General features: G+C 35.3%; 1 protein-coding gene across 2 annotated transcripts in view; it reads left to right on the top strand.

Moving 5' to 3' along the window:
- Positions 1–23434, top strand: part of DENND1B (DENN domain containing 1B) — a gene marked incomplete at both ends in the record, with an annotated part of 243584 nt that overhangs the window by 196482 nt on the left and 23668 nt on the right. For both annotated transcript variants that reach the window (XM_080698366.1, XM_080698367.1), the window contains 3 exons: positions 13358–13448; positions 18151–18191; positions 18890–18958. In XM_080698366.1, the coding sequence (XP_080554492.1) occupies positions 13358–13448; positions 18151–18191; positions 18890–18958 (201 nt within the window). The remainder of the gene's footprint in view (positions 1–13357; positions 13449–18150; positions 18192–18889; positions 18959–23434) is intronic.

Raw genomic sequence — 23434 nt, forward strand, 5'->3', positions numbered from 1 at the left:
ATTTTATGTTAGTTTATACATCTAAATATAAATCCATATTTATATCTAAATATAAATCTTGATAGGTTGTATATTTCTAGAAATTTATTTATCTTTTCTAGGTTATTTGATTTATTGGTGTATACTTATTCACAGTAGTCTCTTAAGACCCTTTGTATTTCCATGGTAGTCATTGTACTATCTTCTCTTTAATTTCTGATTTTATTTTAATCTTCTATAATTTTTTTAGCCTAGCGATAGGTTTATAAATTCTGTTGATATTTTTTAAAAGCCATTTTAAAGTTTCGATCTTTTCTTTGATTTTTACTCTCTTATTTATTTCTATTCTTATTGTTATTTTCTTTTTTAAGTTCGGTCTAGTTTGTTCTTTTTTTTCTAGTTCCCTCAGCTGTAGTATTAGGTTGCTTATTGATGTAATTTATCACAGGTACTTATTTGCTATAACTTAGTTCATAGAACTGCTTTTTTTGGTATCTCATAAGTTTTAGTATGTTGTGTTTCCATTTTGTCTCAAGATATATTTTGATTATTTTACCCATTGATCATTCAGGAATATATTATTAATTTACACATGTTTGTGAATTTTTACTGTTCTGCCTGTTACTAATTTCTAGTTTTATGCTTTTGTGTTCAGATAAATTACATGGTTTTCACCTTCCTAAATTTGCTTAGACTTCTCTTTTGCCCTAGCTCTATGACCTGTCCTGGAGATTGTGCTATGAGTGTTTGAGAAGAATATGTATTCTTTTTAATTTTGGATGGAATGTTCTGTATTGATCTATTTAGTTTAAAGTTCTGTTTAAGTCCAATATGTCAAGTCCACATTCTGGCAAACAAAAGTCCTTGATCTTCTGGTCACTGTCTCTCTAATATTTCCACAAACACCCTTACTGTATTCATTGTGAACTATCTAGTATTAGTTATCTGAAAATTGTTTAATGTTTTTATGTTTCTGAACCTGCATTGTAATAGAAGCTTTAAAATAGCAAATCAATAAGTGATAGTAAATTATGAATAAATGAAAATAACATATCAAATACTGACTATAAGCTGGGCGTGGTGGCACACGCTTGTAATCCCCACACTTGGGAGGCAAAGACAGGAGGATCATGCAGGTTCAAAGCCAGCCTCGCTGGCTTAAGAGACCCTGTTTCCAAATAAAAAATATAAAATAGGTCTGGGAGTGTAGCCCGTAGGTAGGGTTTCCAGGAACCCCAGTACCACCCCCCCCAAGAAAAATACTGACTATACTGAATACTGTTTGAGTGATTTATATATACTTATTTAATCCTCAAAATAACTATATTATTACATATTTTATTACTACCAGTTTTCAGGTTATAAACCCAAGTTGTAGAGAGGGTAAAATGACTTGCTGAAAGTTTTACACAACAGCTAGTACACAGTAGAGTTAGGGTTTGGATCTAGGAAACCATTGAGATTTACTGTCTGCCTAGGAATAAATTAATGAAAAATACATGCACGCTTATTCCTGTTTCCTCTGCTTTCTACAGCCTCTGTGCTTTTTACATTGAGCAACTCAAGTCTTTTTTTTAAAACTCACCTTGGTTATTTTTTTTCTGTCCTTGACTTCTCATACCTTTCAAAATTTCCTCCCCTTTTAGCATTGCACTATAAAATATTTGTTTGACTCCTTTGGTCTTACATACTCTGGAACAACATGGGCCATGTCTTAGGTATTTTTGTGTACAAATATCTAATAAACAAAGGGCATTTAATATTTAAAATGAAAAAATAAAAGCTGTGCAGTTAAGTCCTTGTTATAGGGAATAGGCATGAAATGTTTTGATGATTTTTGTAGAAGAATGTGTAAAATTGAATGTAATGGAACTTAGTTAAGGGTAATACAAAACCATAGAAGTCAAGTGTTGCTGCATTTTAAATTGAGTGATAGCTATAATTTTAAACTTGGAGTCGCCTAATAGTCTGATGTGTAGAAGTGGAAATTCTCTGAAATCCTAAGCACACATCCATGACCCACTTTCCATGACTTCATAAGATGTTGAATAAAATTAGTGGGTCAAAAGACAAATATTTTTCTTTTATGTTAGCTAGAGATTTTAGAAGTTTCTAAAAAGCTTTTTAACAGGAATTATAAATTGCTATATATTTTTCACATTTTACTATGAATCTTTTTCAGGGTAGTGTTCATAGTATGTAATATATAGCTAAGATCAACACATACATCACTAGTACTAAAGACTTCACAGTTTCAGAGTATTAGAAAACATTTGATATATTAATGGATGGGAGGTGGTAATTATGTCAAGCACATATTTCATAAAGTAAAGAAATGAATAAAAATAAAATATGACATAGAGATATGGAGACTTGACAGAAAGAAGGGACATGTAAGGGAGATAATTTGTCAAGACAAAGGTTAATTTTTTTTTAGCATTTTTTGTCACTAATTTCAAGTATTACCTAAGAACTAAGAAGTGTTCCTCAAATTGAGATCTCAAACCCATGTCAGTGTTCCCAGAGAGCCTATTAAACATGCCCATTCTTGAGTCTCAACTTCAAAAGTGCTGACTCAGAATGCCTGCATGAAAGCCCAGGAAACTACATTATTCATGAAATACTATAAAAACACACTAAAGTTTTAGAAACAGTCACCTAACTATTCTTTATTCACTCTCTCATTTAATAGTATATCTATATATACTAGGCAGTTTTCTGGATGGAATATATCAGAGAACAGAATAGAAAATAACCTCCTACAATGCTTCTATTTCCAAGGGTAAGGAGACAGGCGATTTGTTTAATAAATTATGTAGGTGTTGAAAGGTATCTGGGCATAGTGGGACACACCTGTATTTCCAGTTTCTTGAGAAGCTGAGGCAGGAGGACCCCAAGTTCAAGGCTAGCTTGGGCACCTTAGCCTATATGCGGATGCAGGAGAACCGCAAGTCAGAAGGCAGCCTGGGCCATTCAGCCTGTGTCAAAAAATGGTGTGCTAGGGACGTTGCTCAATGCTCGATGGGAGAGGTCTTGCCTAGTAAGCTCGAATCCCTGGTTTAGTTTCCAGTACTGTGTGTGTGTATGTCTGCATGCAAGATGTATGTGTACACACACACACACACACACATACACACGCACACACATACACACGCACACACATACACACACACGTTTAAGGGTGATAAATACAATGGGAAAGTAAATAGAACAGGATAAAGGAAATGGAACCATAAGAGGTGAGGTTAGACACAACTTTAAAATAGTATGGTGGATATAGCCTTCATGGAGAATGTAGAATTTGAGCAGTATCCTATGGAGTAGCCAAAGGTAGATGCAAGAGAAGGATTTAAACAGCTACTGCTAAAATCTAGGGGAGAAATTCATGGCAGTTTGAAACTGGTTGATTTAAGTTATGAAAATGAGACCTGGACAGATCAAGGTTCTATCCTGAAGATCAGACCCATGCATATTCTGAAGGTAGAAAGAGGAGTTGTGAAGATTCCACAGTTTGGAAGGATACAATTGATGTTTAATAGATTTGAGAATGATTGTAGGAAGAAGAGATTTGGGGCAAGAAGAACAAGAGTTCAGTTTAAGACATATTAAGCTCAAGATGTCTGTTAGCTATACAAGTAAGATAGTGATTAAACAAATGGATAAACAAGACACAGGAGAATATTAAAATAGTTATATAAATGTGGGATCCATCGGCAAATAGATATATCCACAACCCTTATACCAGAGACCGGGTGAGATCACCAAAGGAGTGTGTATACTGGACATGATAGCAGTCCAGGGACTGGGAAACAGCAGAGGAGGCTGAGGAAGAGCTGGTGACCAGTGAGATGGGGCAGAAACCAGGAGACTACTTTATTCTAGCAGGTAAAGAGGGTGGGGTAAGCAACACTCATGACAGGTTAATTAAAACAAGGACTTGGAATTAACTACTAGATTTAGTAACATGTGGATACAGTTACCTCACCAAGAGCAGTTTTGCTGAAGAGATGAGGTGGAAATGTGATGGAATCCTAGGAGGAGAGGACATGGGGATAAAGAACGGATTGCTCTTTTTAATTGTTCTGTAAAAAGGAACAGAAATGGACATAGCTAGAAGTATATATGGGGCTAAGAGATAAGACATTTTTAGGCTGCTGGGAAGATCCAGTGGAGAAGGAGAGAGGAGTTCTTGCTAGAGAAGTTAGGCTTTGTGAGTAGCACAGAAGAGAAGGCAGGTGAGCACTGGTGCAGGAGACAGGGAAGTGCATTAGTCAGAACTTGCATGGTTTCTTTACAAATTGCTTCACTTTTTCCCCTAGTAAAATTAGAAAGCACGATCATCACCTGAGAGAGAATGGAGGAGATGTTGGACATTTAAGAAAAGACAATTTAGAAGTAGAGCGTGGTGGCCCATGCCTGTACTCACAGTACTTGAGAGGTTGAGACAGGAAGACTTCAGGTTCAAGGCCAGCTTCAGAAATTTATCAAGGCCCTCAAACAACTTAGCAAGATCCTGTGTTAAAATAAAAAAATAAAATAGGAGTCAGGTGTGGTGGCAAATGTCTGTAATCTCACTACTTGGGAGGCCAAGGCAGAAGGATTGATGGTTTAAGGCCAGCCTCAGCAACTTAGGGAGGCCCTGTTACCAAAAAAAAAAAAAAAAAAAAAAAAAAAAATTAAATAGGACTGGAGATGTAGCTCAGAGGTACAGTGCTCCTGGATTCAATTTCTAGTACCACAAAAATAGATTAATAAATAAATATTAAAATAGGGATAGGGGTGTGACCTAGAGGTAGAATGCCCCTAGGTTCAATCCCAGTGACACCCAAAACTAAAAAAGTTAAAAAAAAAAAGGGAAGGAAGACAAAATGTGAAACGAGGGGGGGTGGTAAAGTGAATGGATTTGGGGGGAAAATACCAATTGCTGGGCATGATTCAGATCCTGTTTGAGGTTAGAGAGTATGAATTTAGAATAAAAACAGTCACTATGGTTGGTTGGAAGGATGCTCTCCAGACACAAGGAGCCTCTTACAGGGTGACTGAGCACCTGCCTGTCCCCCTTGGGTGTAGTTATCCATTCTGTCTGTTCCCTCCACCTGGAATCCTCTCCCATTAAACCTCCTCACGCTTTCAAGTCATGGCTCAAATGTGATCTTCATGAGACCAACCCTGACCATTCTACTTAAAACTGAACGTCCCCTGCCCCCACCCCCCCACCCCATGACAGCCCATCTCATTCTCGTAGCACCCATTGCCCGCTAACGTTCTTATGCCATGCTGTTCCTCCCCGCTCTGGATGTTTTAGCATCACAGGGGTTTTATTTTTTGCATATTTCATTCACTGCTGTATTCCCAGCATCTAGAAAAGTATCTGCAATATGGTAAACATTTGAGTTAAATATTTATTAAATGACTGAATTTATTCATGGGCCTGCTGATCATCAAGTTCAGCAGACTGAATTCTTGAGAAAAGTTTAAATGTCTATCAGGTGACGTATATCCTCCCAGGTAGTATTCTTGTCCCATTACCCCTGTTTCAAGTTATTAATTATAATAATAAACTATGCTGAATTACATTTTCTACACTCTTCAAAGTGTTTTCCATTATACATGGTAATCTAATTTAATGGATGAAAACCTACAATCAGCTAATTATATTTTGAAACAGCATAAAAATTAGAGTTTATCTGCCTATTCACTCACTTAATTTTTTTGGCTTTATCACTAAACTGACCTACCTTATTCCCATGTAATATAGCAATTTTTATTTATACCTAGTTTCTTACTGAATGTCTTATATTAGCAAGGCATATCTCTAAATATCTGCTATTTAATGTATTGTAACAATTCAGTGTAGCTTTCACTAACCCATCAATGTTTACTGAGCATTTACATGAAATATTGAAATTAGACTATTTACATTTTTAACCCAAAGTATTAGTATTATACATAAAGGCAAATTTTAAAGATTCATAAGGAGTTAATATATTTTAAAAGAACTTTTTACTGTGTATGAATTTTTAAAAATTGCTAAAGACTTGATTCGTTTAAAACAGATATTTTTCTAGCTCTCACCTAGACTATGTTTTATTAAATTAGTTATGTTATCTTGATACCAAATAAGAGTGCTGTGAGATAAATTTTTGAGATATGGTGATATTGTCTTCAGGCTGAAGAGGGGACTTGGAGGTGTAGACTTGGCTATTGTGTTGCTTCAGCATCTGCTGCTTCACTTGGCTAACAGGGCTGCTGTGCAGGCACACAGGAACAGTCCTCAGTCTTGCCTCCTCCCTAGCTTCTTAAAGAATGGTACCACTGGTCCTATTTCCTCCTCAGCACCATCTTCCTTATGAGATTTTATTTTATTTTTCTTCAAAATAAAATATTTTAAAATAATCCAGAGTCCTGAATTTCAATTATTGCCATTTCCAGAGTTTGATGAAATGGTTGTAATTAAATGTTTACATAATGTATGTCAAGGCAACAAAGGTCATTAGAATATTGACAACAGCATAAGTTGTTCTAGATTTTTAGATTAAATTCTGGAAATGTACTGATTGCCAAAAAGTTGAAGAAAAGCATACAATTTATCCTTAGAGGGGAAGATACATTACTCTCAGGCAGAATATTACAATTTATGCAAAAACCATCATCTTTAAGAAAATTTTTTTAAAAGTCAACTTATGAGAAGAAACTTTTTAGTTTGATGCCATCCCACTTGTTAATTCATGCTTTAATTTCCTGCGCTTTGGAGGTCTTACTGAGAAGAACCTAAAAAGAAAGCCTACAGAATGGGAGAAGATCTTTACCAGCCACCACTCTGATAGAGGGCTAATATCCAGAATATGCAAAATTCTCAAAAGACTCTACACTAGCAAAACAAATAACCCAATCAAGAAATGGGCCACTTAACTGAATAGAAACTTCACAAAAAGAGGGATACAAATGACCAATAGATACATGAAAAGATGTTCAGTATCATTAGCCATCAGGGAGATGCAAATCAAAACCACACTGAGATTCCATCTAACCCCAATCAGAGTGACAAGCATAAAGAAGTCAAATAACAACAAATGCTGGCGAGGATGTGGGGAAAGAGGAAGTCTTTTACACTGTTGGTGGGAGTGCAAACTAGTTCAGCTGCTATGAAGATCAGTGTGGAGATTCCTTAGAAAACTGGGAATAGATCCACCATATGATCCGGCTATAGCACTCCTGAGTGTTTGTCCAAAGGGGTTGAAATCAGAGAACTGCAGTAACATATGCATACCCATGTTCATAGCAGCACAATTCGTAATAGCCAAAATATGGAACCAACCTAGGTCTCCATCAACAGATGAATGTATTGCAAAATTATGGGAAATATGCACAGTGGAATTCTAGTCAGCAATAAACAAGAACAAAATCATGTCATTCGCAAGAAGATGGAAAGACCTGTAGAACATTATGTTAAGTGAGATCAGCCAGGCACAGAAAGAGAAGGGACATATGTTTCCTCTAATATGCCCAAACTAGGAAGCATTGGGGATACCAGAGGGACTCCAGATAATGGAGGGGAAACCTCAGCAAAGCTAGAATGGAAGGATCGGAGAGGAAGAAGGCTGAGGTTGATTAATGGAGGAGCTACATTCGAATATGTGTAAAAGTATAAATATAGCATGGTTAATCTGGACACTCATTGTTGGGAGAGGAGGAAGGGGAAGCAGTGGGGGGGGTGGAGAGGACACCAAGCACAGTCTGAATGTACACCATTTTCAATATGCTCCACATAAAAATAAAAAATTAAAAATGAATAAAAATTTTGTATTAAACTTGGTACATAAAAAGTCAAATTATACTTAATAATATTATATCTGTAACTTTTATTGTTAGTTTATATGTTGTCATCAGTTGCAAAAACAAACCATTTCTTCCAATTTTACAGTTTCCTAAAAATTCACATTTGCCATAGCACCATCTATGCAGGCACTGGTAGAGACTTTTTCAATAAGGTCCCTAAAGTGCAAGAAATAAAACTAAGGCTCAGTAAGTGGGATGGCATAAAAATAAAAAGCTCTTCTGACAGCAAAGTAAACAGTCAAGGGTATAAAGAGCGAGCCTACAGAATTGGAGGAGGAAGTCTTTGCCAGCTACTCCTCTGCTAGAGGAATAATATAAAGAATATACAAAGAAAACACACACACACACACACACACACACACACACAATTAAAAAATGGGCAGTTGAACTGAACTGATACTTCCCAAAAGGAAAAATACAGATGGCCAATAAATATGTGAAAAAGATGTTCAATATTATTGTCAATCAGGGAAATGAAAATTAAAACTACATTTTGAGTCCATTTAACTTCAGTTAGAGTGGCATTCATCAAGAATACAAATAATGCTGGTGAGGCTGTCAGTAAACAGGAACTCTTGTTCATTGTTGGTGGGATTGTAAATTAGTACACTCACTATGCAAATCAGTATAGAGGGTTGTTTAAAAAAAATAGAAATGAACTACCATATGACAGAGCTATCCTCTTTTTGTTATCTTTCTTAAAGAAAGTGAAACTACAATGATACTTGCATACCCATGTTTATAACAGCAAAATTCACAATAGTTAAATTATGAAATCAACCTAGGTATCTTGCCAGCAGATGAATGCAAAAGAGGAAATATGGTGTATATACACACAAAAAAAAGTTTTACTAACCTATTAAAAGAGCAAAAATAAACCATTTGTTGAAAAAAATGTAGAACTTAAGAACATTATCAAAGTAAGACTAGCCAGTCTCAGAAAGTCAGGGGTCCCGGGGTTTTTTTTTTTTTTTTCCATATGTGGAATCCAGAGAGAAAATAGGACAGAAAGGGGGCTTCAGAAAACAAGGAGGGACCAGTCACGAAGGGAAACCGATCAAAGGAGGAAGGAACATCAAACCATGTCTGCTCATGTATGAAGCTTTGCTTGCCAGTCTCACTAACGTGTATGGGAAGGGATGAGGAAATGGGATAGAATCCAGAAGGAAACACAACCAGTGATATGTGCATATGTAAGTAGACCACTTTGAATTTTACCACATTTTATAATTATAGTGCACCAATAAAATTGTATAAAAGCCAGTGTCATACAGGAAGAGAGGTACATGTTTGATAAGTTATATAGGTAGATATTTATCAAGCAATATACTATAGCACATTGTAGAGTTGTAGCTCTTTAACAGAGATAATTTCTTTTAGTTCAAAATTATTCCTATTCAGCAATAGCTTAAGATGTTCTTACCTTTTTTTTTTTTTTTTTGGCAGTACTGGGGATGGAACCCAGGGGCATACTACCTCCAAACTACACCCCCAGCCCCATATTTTATTCTTTATTTTGAAACAAGGTCTCACTGAGTTGCAGAGGGCCTCACTAAGTAGCTGAGGCAGTCCGCGAACCGCGATCCTCCTGTCTCAGCCTCTCAAATGCTGGGATTACAAGTGTGGGCCACCACGCCCGGCTTCTTTTTTTTTTTTTTATATACTATGAAATGCTCCAGAGTGGTTAGAGTGGTATAATCATGAACTAGTTTTCGTTGGAGGAAAAAGCTGTTATTGGGTGAAAAATGAAAAAATGTTTGGGGAACTATTTATGCAGATCGTTCCTCTCAATACCACTTTTCTGTGTATTTCTGGGTATCTGTATTTGCATATGTGTGTATGGAATGTATGTGTTTATGTGCTCATACTATTTTATTTTAACAAACATTCTTATTGTGCGTACATTGGTAAGTGTCTGGTTGTCGCTGACAGGATTGTTTGCACAGTCAGTGATAACGCATGGCATTTCACAGAATGATTAATTTTTGTTGGCTCAAATCACTAGGTTAGTAACACAAAGTAGTTACTCATGCTCAAAAATGCATAATCAGTAAATAGTTTGGGGATTTATCTCGTTTTAGACTTGAACTATTCCACTCATTTAATAAAATGGATGGATTATTTCCAGTAAACAAAAAAATGAAAACCTTTTAAAAAGTCTTACAGTCTTAATCTTTTAGAGGAAATTAAGTCCTTTAAAAGGATGACTTGGTTTGTTCTACTTGCCAGTAATGGATTGTTTTAAATTTATCAGTTTGCTTTCACCTTATTTTTTAAAAGATGAGATTTAGTCCATTAAATTAGATCACTTTAGTTTGATTTATACTGCTGTTTTGAAAATGTGTGCAAGTCAAATTTTACATGTGTCTTAAACTGCCATATTTTCAAATTAACCATTTTTTAAAAGAAACCAACAGCGCAGGTTACTACCTTTAATCTCAAGATAGAATTAAATGAATCAGTTTTATAAATTAAACTTTAAAAACCAAGTTAAAGTTCATGGCTGTTAGCATTGTTTCAGTCTTTCAGCAACATTTATTAAGGGTAATCTACCAGGGAAATACGCGTAAATGTAGCTCCGTGGTAGAGCATGAAGTCCTTGGTCTGATCCCCAACACCAAAAACAAAAATTCAAGATGATTGCCATTCTGACTGGACTCTTTTAAATGGAATCTCAGTGTAGTTTTGTTTTGCATCTTCCTGCTTGCTGACGATGTTAAATGTTTTTTCATTTAAATGATTTATTGGCCATTTGTACCTTTTTCGTGAAGTGTCTATTTAGTTCAGTTGCCCATTTCTTGATTGTTTTTTTTTAGTGTAAAGTCTTCTGAGTTCTTTGTATCTTCTAGATAATAGTCCTTTATCAGAGGTGTAACTGGCAAAGATCTCCCATTCTTTAGGCTTTCTCTTTAGACTCTTGATGGTTTCCTTTGATGAGCAGAAACTTTTTAGTTTAATACCATCACATTTATTAATTCTTGTTTTAATTTCCTGAGCTGCGGGGGTCTTGTTGAGGAAGTTTCTACTTCATAAGGTATTTATTATTATTCCTATTTTTACAGAAGGTAAAACAGCCCTAGATCATAAAACCACTGAGTGGCAGGGTCGTGATGCAGGCCTTTCATGCTCCAAACTCCATGTGCAGTTCTCCCACCATACCTTACTGCTACATTTATCCTGAGATGCTTCTTGACACTGCTATATTGTTCCTTTTTTACTGTACTTTTATGGTTTCCTGTATTTATACGTCATTATGAGGTATACAGTAATAGGAATATACACACACTCAACACTTGGTATGTTTCCTTTGGTGCCAAAAGCATACGTTGGAAAAATACAGCCTTTTCAACAAACGATGTTGGGGAAACGGTCTATCCTTTTATAGAAGAATGGAATGAAACCCCAACCTCTCACCCTGCAAACTGTCAACTAAGATTGACCAAAGACCCAGAAATTAAACAAGAAATGATAATTGCGTGAAGAAAGCATAGGACAAACACTGCAACATATAGGTACTGGTAGACACCTCCTCAGTAAGACCCTGAAAGCTCAGGAAATTAAAACAAGAATTAACAAGTGGGATGGCATTAAATTAAAAAGCTTCTGTGCAGCAAAGGAAGCCATCAAGAGCCTAAAGAGAGAGCCTACAAAACGAGAGAAAATAGATTGTTCTATACAACTTATCTCTATCAGCTTTGTCCATTAACCATTCAAATACAAAAAAAACTTGTGCACAGTGTGATTTTTTCTCTTTAATGCTCTTTACTTTGTGTAAACTCACTTGAAAATTTATAAGTAAAAACTAGAATCAATTAATTTCAGAATGAATATGATCATTTTGTGTTAATCCTCACATCTCTACATCTACCACTCAAAAAGTATCTAGGTCTTTCCAGTAGTAATCCCTGGCTTTTAGATGGGAGAAGATCATAGACACATTAATAACACATTAAATACTAGATGCCACAGAACAACAAGTAAACAAATAGTAATAAAATGCCAGTAATATATATGCATTTAAAATACATTACTGATGATCACCTGGGATTTGCTATATAAGAATATCTGGAGGTATTTTTCAAATGCAGCACCAATCCCACAAGGCTCTGGTACGCTGTGTGTGTTGGGACAGGTAAGAATAGGTCAGAACAGGTGGTAGGAGGGATTTCCAGGTAATTGCACTTTAACAAGTATTTCTAGGTGCTTATCATCGCTTCTATTTCTCACTCCAATCTCTATTTTAAGAGTACTGAAAAATATGGAAAATAACATGCATGCCAAAGCAGTATGAGTTCACTTCCACTGTATTTATTTTTTTATTATTTGGCACATTGTAATTTTACATCATATTTGGATTATAGAGTAAGAGGAAATTACACGTACACAACTCTTGATGCCCTTCCAATCTTTAAGGTTGAAATAGGTAGCCGGCGTGGTGGCGTATGCTTGTAATCCCAGCATTCGGGAGGCCAAGACCAGAGGATCACGGTTTGCGGACAGCCTCAGCTACTTAGTGAGGCCTTCTGCAACTTAGTGAGACCCTGTTTCAAAATAAAGAATAAAAAACAGGGCAGGGGGTGTAGCTCGGAGGTCAAATGCCCCTGGGTTTCATCCCCAGACCCGCCTCCCCAAAAAAAAAGATCGGAATTGGTAATTTTGTATACATTTGTAGCATTATTCCAATTTACATCCTTTATCTGATCATTCATCCAACAAATATGCCAGCAATGATGAAAGTTGTATGTGTTATATTGTTAAATGGTTAGAATTACCTGGTATCCTATAATGATTTGACATAATAACTTAGATAAGGAATATTATGCTGAGTTCATACTGAGTATGAATTTAAAAACTGAAAGTAGCATTGAAATGATACCATTTTTAAATTCATTTAAAGTAGTATTGAAATGGAACTTTGTAATATAATTTAAGTAGTATTGAAATGGTACTTTGTAATATAATCCAAATGGAAATATTTAAACACAACTCTCCCTACATTTTTAAATGAGTGCATTATTTTAGGAAAATCTTTACTTTGAAGACACTGCACCATCAGAGAAGCTTTAAGTTTATCATTCCAAAAGTTAAAATCAACTTCAAGAGTAGTAATGCTTAACATTTCTTGGATACTTACTCTGTCAGGGTCCATACACTACCCAAGTTACCCTCATTTCATGTTTGTCCCAACACCGTGAGACAGGCACCCAGAAGACTGAGGCGGGTGAGGGAGGACACACCTTGTGGGCAGGTGGCTCTTGGCAAGGCAGTGCAGAGCCCGTGACCTTCAATGACCTTCAATCCTGTCTTTGCTATTTCCTATTAATAAAGTTAGAGTCTGTGCTGGACATTTGTGGTTTAACTAGCTGCTGTTCACTGAGCCCCTACTCTCTGCATTGTTTGAGAATTTTCTTATCTACGTGTATATATTTCATATAGATGTATAATTATATGAGAGAAACTGATATTAATATTTTGTATAAGTAAAATTTCAAATGATGAAACATGAAAAATTAACATACTCAATACTTTAATGTTTCAGTTTATTGATGGTCGACTGGCAAAACTAAATGCAGGAAAGGGATTCTCTGATGTATTTGAAGAAGAGATCACTGCAGGTGGCTTCTGTGGAGGTAAAGACCATTTATTGTATGATTACCCATTGTCTAAATAATAGTTGATTTTTGCATGTGTGCCTGATGTACTTTAGTCCATAAACAAGCTATTTTCTTTTAAATACATTTTTTCATATAAGGGATGGTATCAACTAATTTTGCCTGATGCCTGTTATTCAAAGCATTATGCTGATCTCAGTAGTTTGTAGCTGTTGGTTTGGATAATCTCTTAAAACTGGAAATAACATAGAAATTCAGTTAATATATATCCTTTAGCCTTTCTTACTGAATAGTAGTATTCTCTGTTGGAAATTAATTAGTGGTGACAGTTCCTGAGTATATATTTAAATACTGAAATTAGAATTAAAATGGTGTATTGTATTATCATCTAAAAGGAAATATTTGAGCATCACAACTCAGTGTACATTTCTAAGTGCATTATTGTATGGAAATCTTTACCCTTTTTTACTTTGCAGACTATCGCACCATTAGGAAAGCTTTGAGTTTTCCATTCCTTAAATATCACTACTTCTTTAAATGTGAATGTTCAAAGTTTATAATTATGTAGGCAACTAATGATTTTAAAAATGGAAACTTTGTACATGGTTGTTCTGTATATGGTCCTGACATGAGGAGAATTTTGCTAGAGACCTTGAAACGTCCCGTCTGTTCGTTCAGCCAGCATGGCTGAGTGCTGACTGCGCATTGTTCTAGATACTGTGGAACTAAATAAACAAAACCCCTGCCCTCTATATCATGGTATGCTCATTTTTAATCTGGTATGGTAGTATTTTTCTACTTCTTTGTAGGTTTGTTTGGAGAAAAAAGATTTTAATCTATGCACAGATAAATGGTAGAATTAAGAAATAAAACATGGGAAGACAAAAAGTCACATGTATTGTCTACAAATTTTGTAGATTTTAATTTAATTTTACATAAGATTTATTTTCACATCACACAATATAGAAACAAATGTGTAATTTGCTCATTAAAAGAAATCCCAATGAACCTGTTTGTAGACGTCTGCCTGATATAAATACAGCGTTTCATTGAAAGCATTTAGCTTGGGGAAAAAGTTTATCTGACTCAGCAAGTATGCAGAGTATGGAATCATTCAGCTCCCTGCTCTCCTCAGCTCCTGGGTAAAAAATTTAGCTTCAATGGAACTTTTGTGTTAAAATAACGCTTTTTTAACTTTTCAACTCAGACAAGCAAAATATTGTCAGCTTATGGACAAATTGCTTGAGGCATATATTCAGTATTTACATAACTGCTGTCTCATTATCTTTATGACCCGTGGGGCTAGTAGCTTTTATGGAATTGAAGATGACATCTCGTGACAGTAATGGGGTAGAACTATGATCCTTTGGTACGGTAAATTCTGTAGTCTTAACTATGGGCGTAGATAGGTATGTAATAGAGTAGAAACAGAGGGATTCGCTGGTAGAAGAAGGTATCTAGGGTTTCTTACTAAAGATTTTATTGTTTAAAAAAGAATAGGAGAATATGATCACTGGTTATTATGTGGCTTGGAGATTGATTTGTGAAACTTAATTTGAATTGTTTTGTGTTATTTATTACACTGAAAATGAATTTTATTTAAATTTGAGGAAGCAAATACTTATTCAAAAGAAACTCAGTTCAATATTATTAACTTCAGTAAATAAGAAAGTACCATACAAATTATGTCTGTCAAGTGTTACTTTTAGTTGTATTTTAGAGTTACATAAAGATCATGCTTAGAAGAAAAGAAAGCGTAATTTACTAGGATTTGAAATAAGAAGAATGAATAATCCACTAAAAATTAATAATATTCACCTAACTACTAATTAGAAGACATCTTTCTATCTAGGCTATGTGTGTATGTATGTGTACTTAAAAATAGTTTCTAGAGGTCTACTCTGAACAATTGTCATCTAGACTGCACTTAGAAAAAAAGAATATATCTGTCATGTTCATGTGTTCTTACATGAAGTAAACACTTCTAACTTGGTCACTTCTCTCAGAGTAATTGTAATAATTACAATAATTGCCCCATATTTATCAAGCACTAATATGTGACATAAACTCTCCAAAGAGATTTTCAGGTACTATTTCATTTAGTCCCCACAACACCCTAAGAGGCACTTGGATCACCCCAATCTCATGAGGATACATAGCTTAGCCATTCACATAAGGTCACAGAGCAGGTACAGCCCAGAGTCTGAATGTAATGTGTGGATACCTGGTCTCAAACTCTTGCTTTAATAACTATAGTATTGATTTTATAATAAGAGATCTTAATAGGAAAATATTTTGTAAATCAGCATAGTAGTCAAAACTTTCCTGTTCTTATTGAATAAAAACAAAATTCCTATCTCTCCTATTTCTAGAAGAATTTTTACACATTAAAGCAGAGGAAAAGATCACTGTATGAAAAATCAACATTAATGAAAACTGAAGAAAAAATCATGTTTCTTTAAGCAAAAATGATTAGGACATTTCTGAGAAACATCTAGTTTCTGCTCTTCATGAATACCTGCAGTGTATGCTATTTTTGTTGCTATATTCCTGGTTATGACCAAATGAATATGAGCATGGATCTAATTTAAAATGCATAATGTAGGAAAACAGACACAGAACATCTAGATTACTTTGATGCACCAATAAAAAAAATTAAAAAATAGGACTAGTGATGGAGCTCATAGGTAGAGTGCCTCTGAGTTCAATCCCCAGTACCAATAAACAAACACATAAATAAATCTCTTATAATGTGAGACTATAATGGACCAATAAAAGTAAAAAATTTTTTTAAACTATGGGCTCTAAAAAGAAAATAAAATAGCCGGGAGTGGTGGTGCACGCCTGTAATCCCCGCACTTGGGAGGTGGAGACAGGAGGATCGCGCAGGTTCGAAGTCAGCCTTGCTGGCTTAAGAGATCCTGTTTCCAAATAATAATGTAAAATAGGTCTGGAAGTGTAGCCCGGAGGTAGAAGGCCCCTGGGTTCCATCCCCAGTACCATCAATCAATCAATCAATCAATCAATAATAAAATAGTCTGTAAATAAATGATGCTTTTTCAAAACCTTCACTGTCCCATGAGTTAGTCATTGGGACTGTTATTTCTTTTTTTTAAAATTTTTATTGGTGCATTGTAGTCATACATTTTAATGGAATACAAGATGGTAGAGGCATACATGCACACATCACCCAATAATTAGCCCTTACCCAATTTTCATCCTATTCCCTTTCCCCTCCCTCCTTCTCATGTTTGGCCTAGTGATTGACTTTAATGTTTGTTCATGCGTATCGTGCATATTAGGGAATTTCCTGATATATATTAAATTAGGAAAAAATTTCAGGTATAAGAATAAATCCAAAGCTGGGTATTTTTTCCTTGATGTTGATTAGGGATGTAAAGATAACAGCTGGAAAGAAATTCTTGAGCAGGGAATATCCTGCCTCTGATTTATAACAAGATGATGCCCAACCACAACAACAAACATCATAGCCTCAGGCAAGAGGGGCATTCTGTCTGTTTTTAGAGGTTCTTTGTACCTGGATGATGACTAGCCAGCAGCGCTTTGTTTAATGTTGTGACTTGCCACTTTTGTTATTTAGGAAATATTTAAGCATTTAAATAAGCAAAGAGATAGTTGAAATCTAACCAAAACCCATTGATAGGAATGATTACTTTAGATTAGTGTGGATTTACTTTTTGCCTTCTAACTCCATCTAATTGACCAAATTATTTATCATACTTGAGACTATATTGATTTCCAGGTCTTATTAGAACTAATTTTATCAGCATTTGGGGCTTGCTTTCTTTTCTTTTCCTTCCTTCCTTCCTTTCTTTCTTTCTTTCTTTCTTTCTTTCTTTCTTTCTTTCTTTCTTTCTTTCTTTCTTTCTTTCTTCTTTCTTTCTTTTTTTTTTTGCAGTACTGGGGATGGAACCCAAGGGCATTTTACCTCCAAACTTCACCCTCAACCCTAGTTTTTATTCTTTATTTTGAAACAGAGTCTCACTGAGTTGCAAAGGGCCTCACTAAGTAGCTGAGACTGTCTGCCAACTGTGATCTTCCTGTCTCAGCCTCCTGAATGCTGGGATTACAAATGTGCAGCACCACACCCTGCTAGTGTTGGGGCTTTCTAATAACCATGATACTCTGTAGCCGAAGAGGTACTGTGTGCTTAACAGTTCCTTTGGGTAATATCTTTCAGAGTTACAGATTTATAACCAGAGAATAGGTTCAGAACTATAACTGCAATTTAGTTACATGAAAATAAAATTAGCTCTTATTTTGTGCCAATATTTAACAACCATAGAATAATTTTTGAACTGAATTTTGCAGTATATAATTTCTTTCCATTTTCTCCCCACTTTTCTATGCACTTATTATTTTAAATAAACCAAGAGGCAAACTTTTACAAAATAGCACAGAGATAAAACATTGAAAAGCAAGTTTTAAAAACATAGCAATTTTAGAATTCAAAGGAGAAGTTTGATTCCCCACCCTAAGATTATATTAAAATAAAAGATATAAAACATTAGCTTGATATATGAAGAATAGTGTTTATTTTCAAAATTGCTCATTGATCCATAAGAATTAAAGCAATTATTCTTATACTGTTGCTTCTTTTTTCTACTAAAATGCTAGACATAGTAGTTCTTGTTGAATTTTAGGTTATGAATTTATGTTTCATCAACGATTCCTAAAATCTCATTTCTGTATATTCCAGGGAACCCAAGGTCATATCAACAATGGGTACATACTGTCAAGGTAATAATAAGCCTTCAAACTCTATTCTACTTTCACACTAATTAATATGAAAAAATGTCCAGTAAAAGTATGCTGTTTATGCTTTGTTGCTTATTTGTAATGTTTTAAATATGTGTACATTTTCTCACATTTCAAATATTCTTATTTTATGCTTGTAGTTTGTTGATAATCATAAAAACAATTTTAAAATGAAAAGTTTTTGTCCAGATAAATGGCTTGTTTTAAAAAGCAAGATTTTCCTGTAACTTTATGTTACATTCTAGTACAAGGAATTAAGTGGAGTAGTAAGTTTTGATGAGAATTTTATAATTTCTGATAACATGGCTTTGTAAATATGATTTTATATGAAAGGACCAAAGATTGAGATTTTATTGCCCAACATTGAAACAAGTGATGAACATTGTATTTCTTTTTAAGCTTTCAATACATGTAGATTGCTGTCCATGCTACTTATCTGCATAAATTTCAAAGATAAGATGAATTTAAATGATATGTTATGCCAACTAAGGGAACAGAGTGGAATATTTGCAGTTCTTAAGAATATTATATAAAAACTTAAAGGCATTTAAACATATAATAATTTTTATAGGCCTTTGTTTAACTTGTTAGTAAAATTATTTTTCATATTACTAATAATGCTGTTTTCAGGACAATTTGTCCCAAAGTTTTGGAAATCTATTTCTGTTTTTCTTTTCTAGAAAGGAGGTGCACTCTTCAACACAGCAATGACTAAAGCTTCTCCTGCTGTACGGACAGCATATAAATTTGTAAGTATTCTTGGGATATTTAAAAATTATATCAACTGGGCATGGTGGCACATGCCTGTCATCCCAGTACTTGGGGGACAGAGACATGAGAATCACAAGTTTGAGATCAGCCTCAGGAACTTAGAGCGACTCTTAGCAACTTGGTGAGACCTGGTTTCAAAACAAAAAATAAAAAGGGATGGGGGTATAACTTGGAGGTAGACTGCCTCTGTGTTCAACCCCCAATACCACACACAAAAATTGTATTAATAAATTTGTATACTTCTACAGAAGATACAGAAATAAATTCAATATACTTTTTAAGAGGATATTTAAGAGATTAGAGTTTCTATTGGCCAAAGTAAATTCAGTAATTAAAATTCTCTTAGGGTAGAGCTGAGAGAGATGGTGCACCCCTGTAATCACAGTACTTGGGTGGCTGAGACAGGAAAATTGCAGGTTTGCAACCAGCCTCAGAAACTTAGTAAGGCTCTATGCAACTTAATAAGGTCTTTTTTTTTTTTTTTTTTTTTGGTGGTACTGGGGGTGGAACCCAGAGGCTTTCTACCTCTGGGCTATACTCCCAGACCTTTTTTATATTTTATTTGGAAACAGAGTCTCACTAAGTTGCTGAGAGCCTCACTAAATAGCTGAGGCTGGCTTCGAACCTGTGCAATCCTCCTGTCTCAGCCTCCCAAGCACAGGGATTACAAGTGTGTGCCACCACGCCCGGCCATAAGGTCTTTTTTTTTTTAAATAAAAGATAAAATAAGGCTGAGGTGTAGCTCAGAGGTAGCGTGCCCCTGGGTCCAATCCCCAGTAACACACACACACACACACACACACACACACACACACACACACACGACCTACCTACCTATCAGGGTATACAAAGGGTATTTCTTTTAAATAATCTAAAAATGGTTTCATTTCAAAGCTATCAGCAAAATTGTGCAGCAAATTGAAATAGTCCTTGATGAGGTACCATTTTGTAATTGTGATCCCATCATATAACAACTTATTTTAAATTCTAATATACTTGAGGCTGAAGTAAAAAAATTATATATAAAAATATGACACTATCTCTTCTGTCGAATTTGGCTTTCTGTAATTAAAATGCTTCTGTGATTCCCCAACAGAAAGAAACAGATAATAAAACAAAAATCCCTTTGATATACAACTAGACTCTTCAAGATCTGGCTCCTCCCATGTCCTTTTCCATTTCCCCTAACTCCCCTAAAGCTAGCATATCTCTAAACCACTTGCTGTGTGCGTGTGCATGTGCGTGTGCGTGTGTGTGTGTGTGTGTGTGTGTGTGTGTGTGTGTGTGTTGGTGGGGATTGAACCCAGGGTCATTCTACCTCTGAGTTCCACCCACACCCCCTCCAGACCTTTTTATTTTTTGTTTGGAAACAGGGTCTCACTAGGTTGATGAGAATCTTGCCACATTGCTGAGGCTGATCTTGAACTTGTGATCTTCTTGTCTCAGCCTCTCAAGTACTGGGATTTCATGTGTGCATCACCATGCCTGGCTCTTTGCTACTTATTTCTTGATTGCAAAATATATTCTCTACCTCTCTATTCTTCCTCAAGTTGTTTCTGCTACTTGGAATATTCATTGTTTAACTCAGTAGCTCATAGAGATATACTGTGTTTATAAAGTATTCAAGGGAGCAGTTACCAAATTTTTGAGTTTATCTTCAAACGCTTTCTCAGATAAATGAATTGATGCCATTAAATTGATAACAAAATATACTTTAATGGTTAGAACTTATACTATTTTCTTAGAATTGTGATATAGTAAAATATATTTCAAAGATTTTGTTTAGTAATAGTAGTGGTGGTAGTAGTAGTAAGGAAGCTAATCTACAGATTTGATTAAATTGCAGTTCTGATACAAAGCAGAAATAAAAAAGAAGCAGTAATTTTGCCCTGGAAACATCAACTCTGTCCTTGATTCTCCATGACCTTGTTAGGAATCCTCTGAGTAGATTCACTATCTCTAGTGGGTGGATTTAAGTACAGGTTGTTGAAGAGATTATTTGAAAAATGAAAACTAATTTTGAGCCTTGTTTCTCACACACACAAAAATTTAAGATTCTAAAAAAGGTTTTGCAGTCAATAAGCCCTTGTTTTATTTATGGAACAAGCACTGGAAGAATTTCTTCAGTCTTAGGTCGTATGAATTGGCCAACTATGTGGTTTCCTCCTTAATTTCACTATATCTTTCATAAAAATAAAATAATAAACATGTTCAAAACCTTATTCATTATTTAAAAATATATTTCTCTATCAGTAGAGTGTTTTATTTTGAACCCTTTTCTGCAAGGCAGTAAAATCTTGCCCAATTAAAAATTCTGCCCTTTGGAGGATGAGTCCTACTAAATTAATTTCGGGTGAATGAAGGTCTTACACTATACCTAATCACTTTCATCATTTATCTTGTGATTATGTCAGACATAAATCAAAAGGTTTGAGGGAGGTAATTAAGTCATTTCATGACGTTCATAGTTTTATCTAAAACTGATCTTTCCAGACTGCTTATATTCTGAAATCAGAATGCTGAAATTCCTTCTATGACCACAGATTGCTATGAACAAAATTCCCAATTTTTATGACATGAGTATAATAAATTTATTTACCTTGATTTTTTGTAAATGGTAGGTATTTCAAAAGTGGAGGCCATGTTTTTGCCTCTAATTTATTCAATAAGTAATCTGAGTGTTTCTGTGTAGTAGGTGTACTCCCTTGAAATTGGAATAGGAAGTACAAAATTGACTGTGAGATCCTACCATGATTTTAGATTTGCATCTGTATCATTTTGCTTTGTGTTTTGAACACATTACCGAAGTATTAAATGTATATTTGTTGAATAATGATTTTGTGCTATATTTGTAACATTTTTCTGAACTACTTATTTCTATGCCTATAAAAGTTTTCTATGCTTTTTATGCTTATGCTTTGTCATGCTAATAGGGGACATATAGAAAAGAAAAGCTGGCACATACACATTCCATAAATATAAGAATTATAGCGCTGGGTGTGGTGGCACACACTTGTAATCCCAGCATTTGGGAGGCTGAGACAGGAGGATCGCAGTTCATGAGCAGCCTCAGCTACTGAGTGAGGCCCTTTGCAACTCAGTGAGACCCTGTTCAAAGAATAAAAAATAGGGATCGGAGGTAGAATGCCCTTGAGTTCCATCTCTAGCATCTCAAGAAAAAAAATTACAGCAACATAAAATGTATATTTGATTTGGCTAGAAAGTTACTTTCTAAGTCATTTTTCTGTTAGGTTCTTGCTTTAGTCAAAGCCATTTGCTTGGTGCATTTCTATAGAGAATATTTATGTAGTGTTGAGTCTCAACTTGGTGAATTGGAAAGGTAATGTGAAAGATGCTGAAGGAGTAGGCAGTACGCAGTCAGTACACAGACTGCACAACCATGGAAGACTAACACCAGCTTCAGCTTTAGACAGTTGCAAAGATTAGTGTGCTCCCATGGATTAGTGTTTATCTGGGTAAATTAGCAGAAACACTTTTTCTTGGTAATTTTTTTCTTTCTTTTTTTTTTTTTTTTTTTTTTGGTGGTACTGGAGTTCCTGGAAACCCTTCTACCTCTGGGCTACACTCCCAGACCTATTTTATATTTTTATTTGGAAACAGGGTCTCTTAAACCAGCGTGGCTGGCTTCGAACCTGTGTGATCCTCCTGTCTCCGCCTCCCAAGCACGGGGATTACAAGCAACCGTGTGCCACCACGCCCGGCTATTTATTTTTATTTTTGTTTTTGCTTTTTGCGGGTCTGGATTTGAAACACAAGGGCATTTGACCTCCGAGCTACACCCCCTGCCCTATTTTTTATTCTTTATTTTGAAACAGAGTCTCATTAAGTTGCAGAGGGCCTTACTAAGTAGCTGAGGCTGTCCACAAACCACAATCCTCTGGTCTCAGCCTCCTGAATGCTGGGATAACAAGCCTGCGCCACCACGCCTGGCATATATAGAACATTTTAAATGTATATAGTGGCTTTGCAAATAATATGAAGAGTGTGAAAATGCTTTATCAGTTTTAGAAAACAGAGGGTATAATTTAGTGTTAGTTTTTTTTTTTTTAGATATCTTTTATTGCGTGTAATGTGTATTATTTCCTTCAATTACTATATGCCAAATAATGTACTGGGTTATTATTAGAAAGAAAATAAGATCCCTCCCTTGAAAAAACTTGGGGAAATCATGCATTTACCTTTTCTAGAAGCAATGTGGGAAAACAGGATGGGCCCGGAGGTGCAGCAGGCTTGGAATTAGAATCCTGCTTCTCTGTCTACAGTGATGCTCACAAGGCTTTCTTTTCGGCAAGGCATCACAGCTGTACCTTTAAAATCCATATCCTCCTTCAACTTTGTGAATGGAAGGAGTTGGGATTTATAATTAAAGAGACTCAGACTTGATTCTAGGCACTGAGACTTAATCTCCTCAAGTTGCTTTCCTGATTTGTAAA

The sequence above is a fragment of the Muscardinus avellanarius genome (assembly GCF_963383645.1).
Source record: "Muscardinus avellanarius genome assembly, chromosome: 7".
In the NCBI taxonomy this organism is placed as follows: Eukaryota; Metazoa; Chordata; class Mammalia; order Rodentia; family Gliridae; genus Muscardinus; species Muscardinus avellanarius.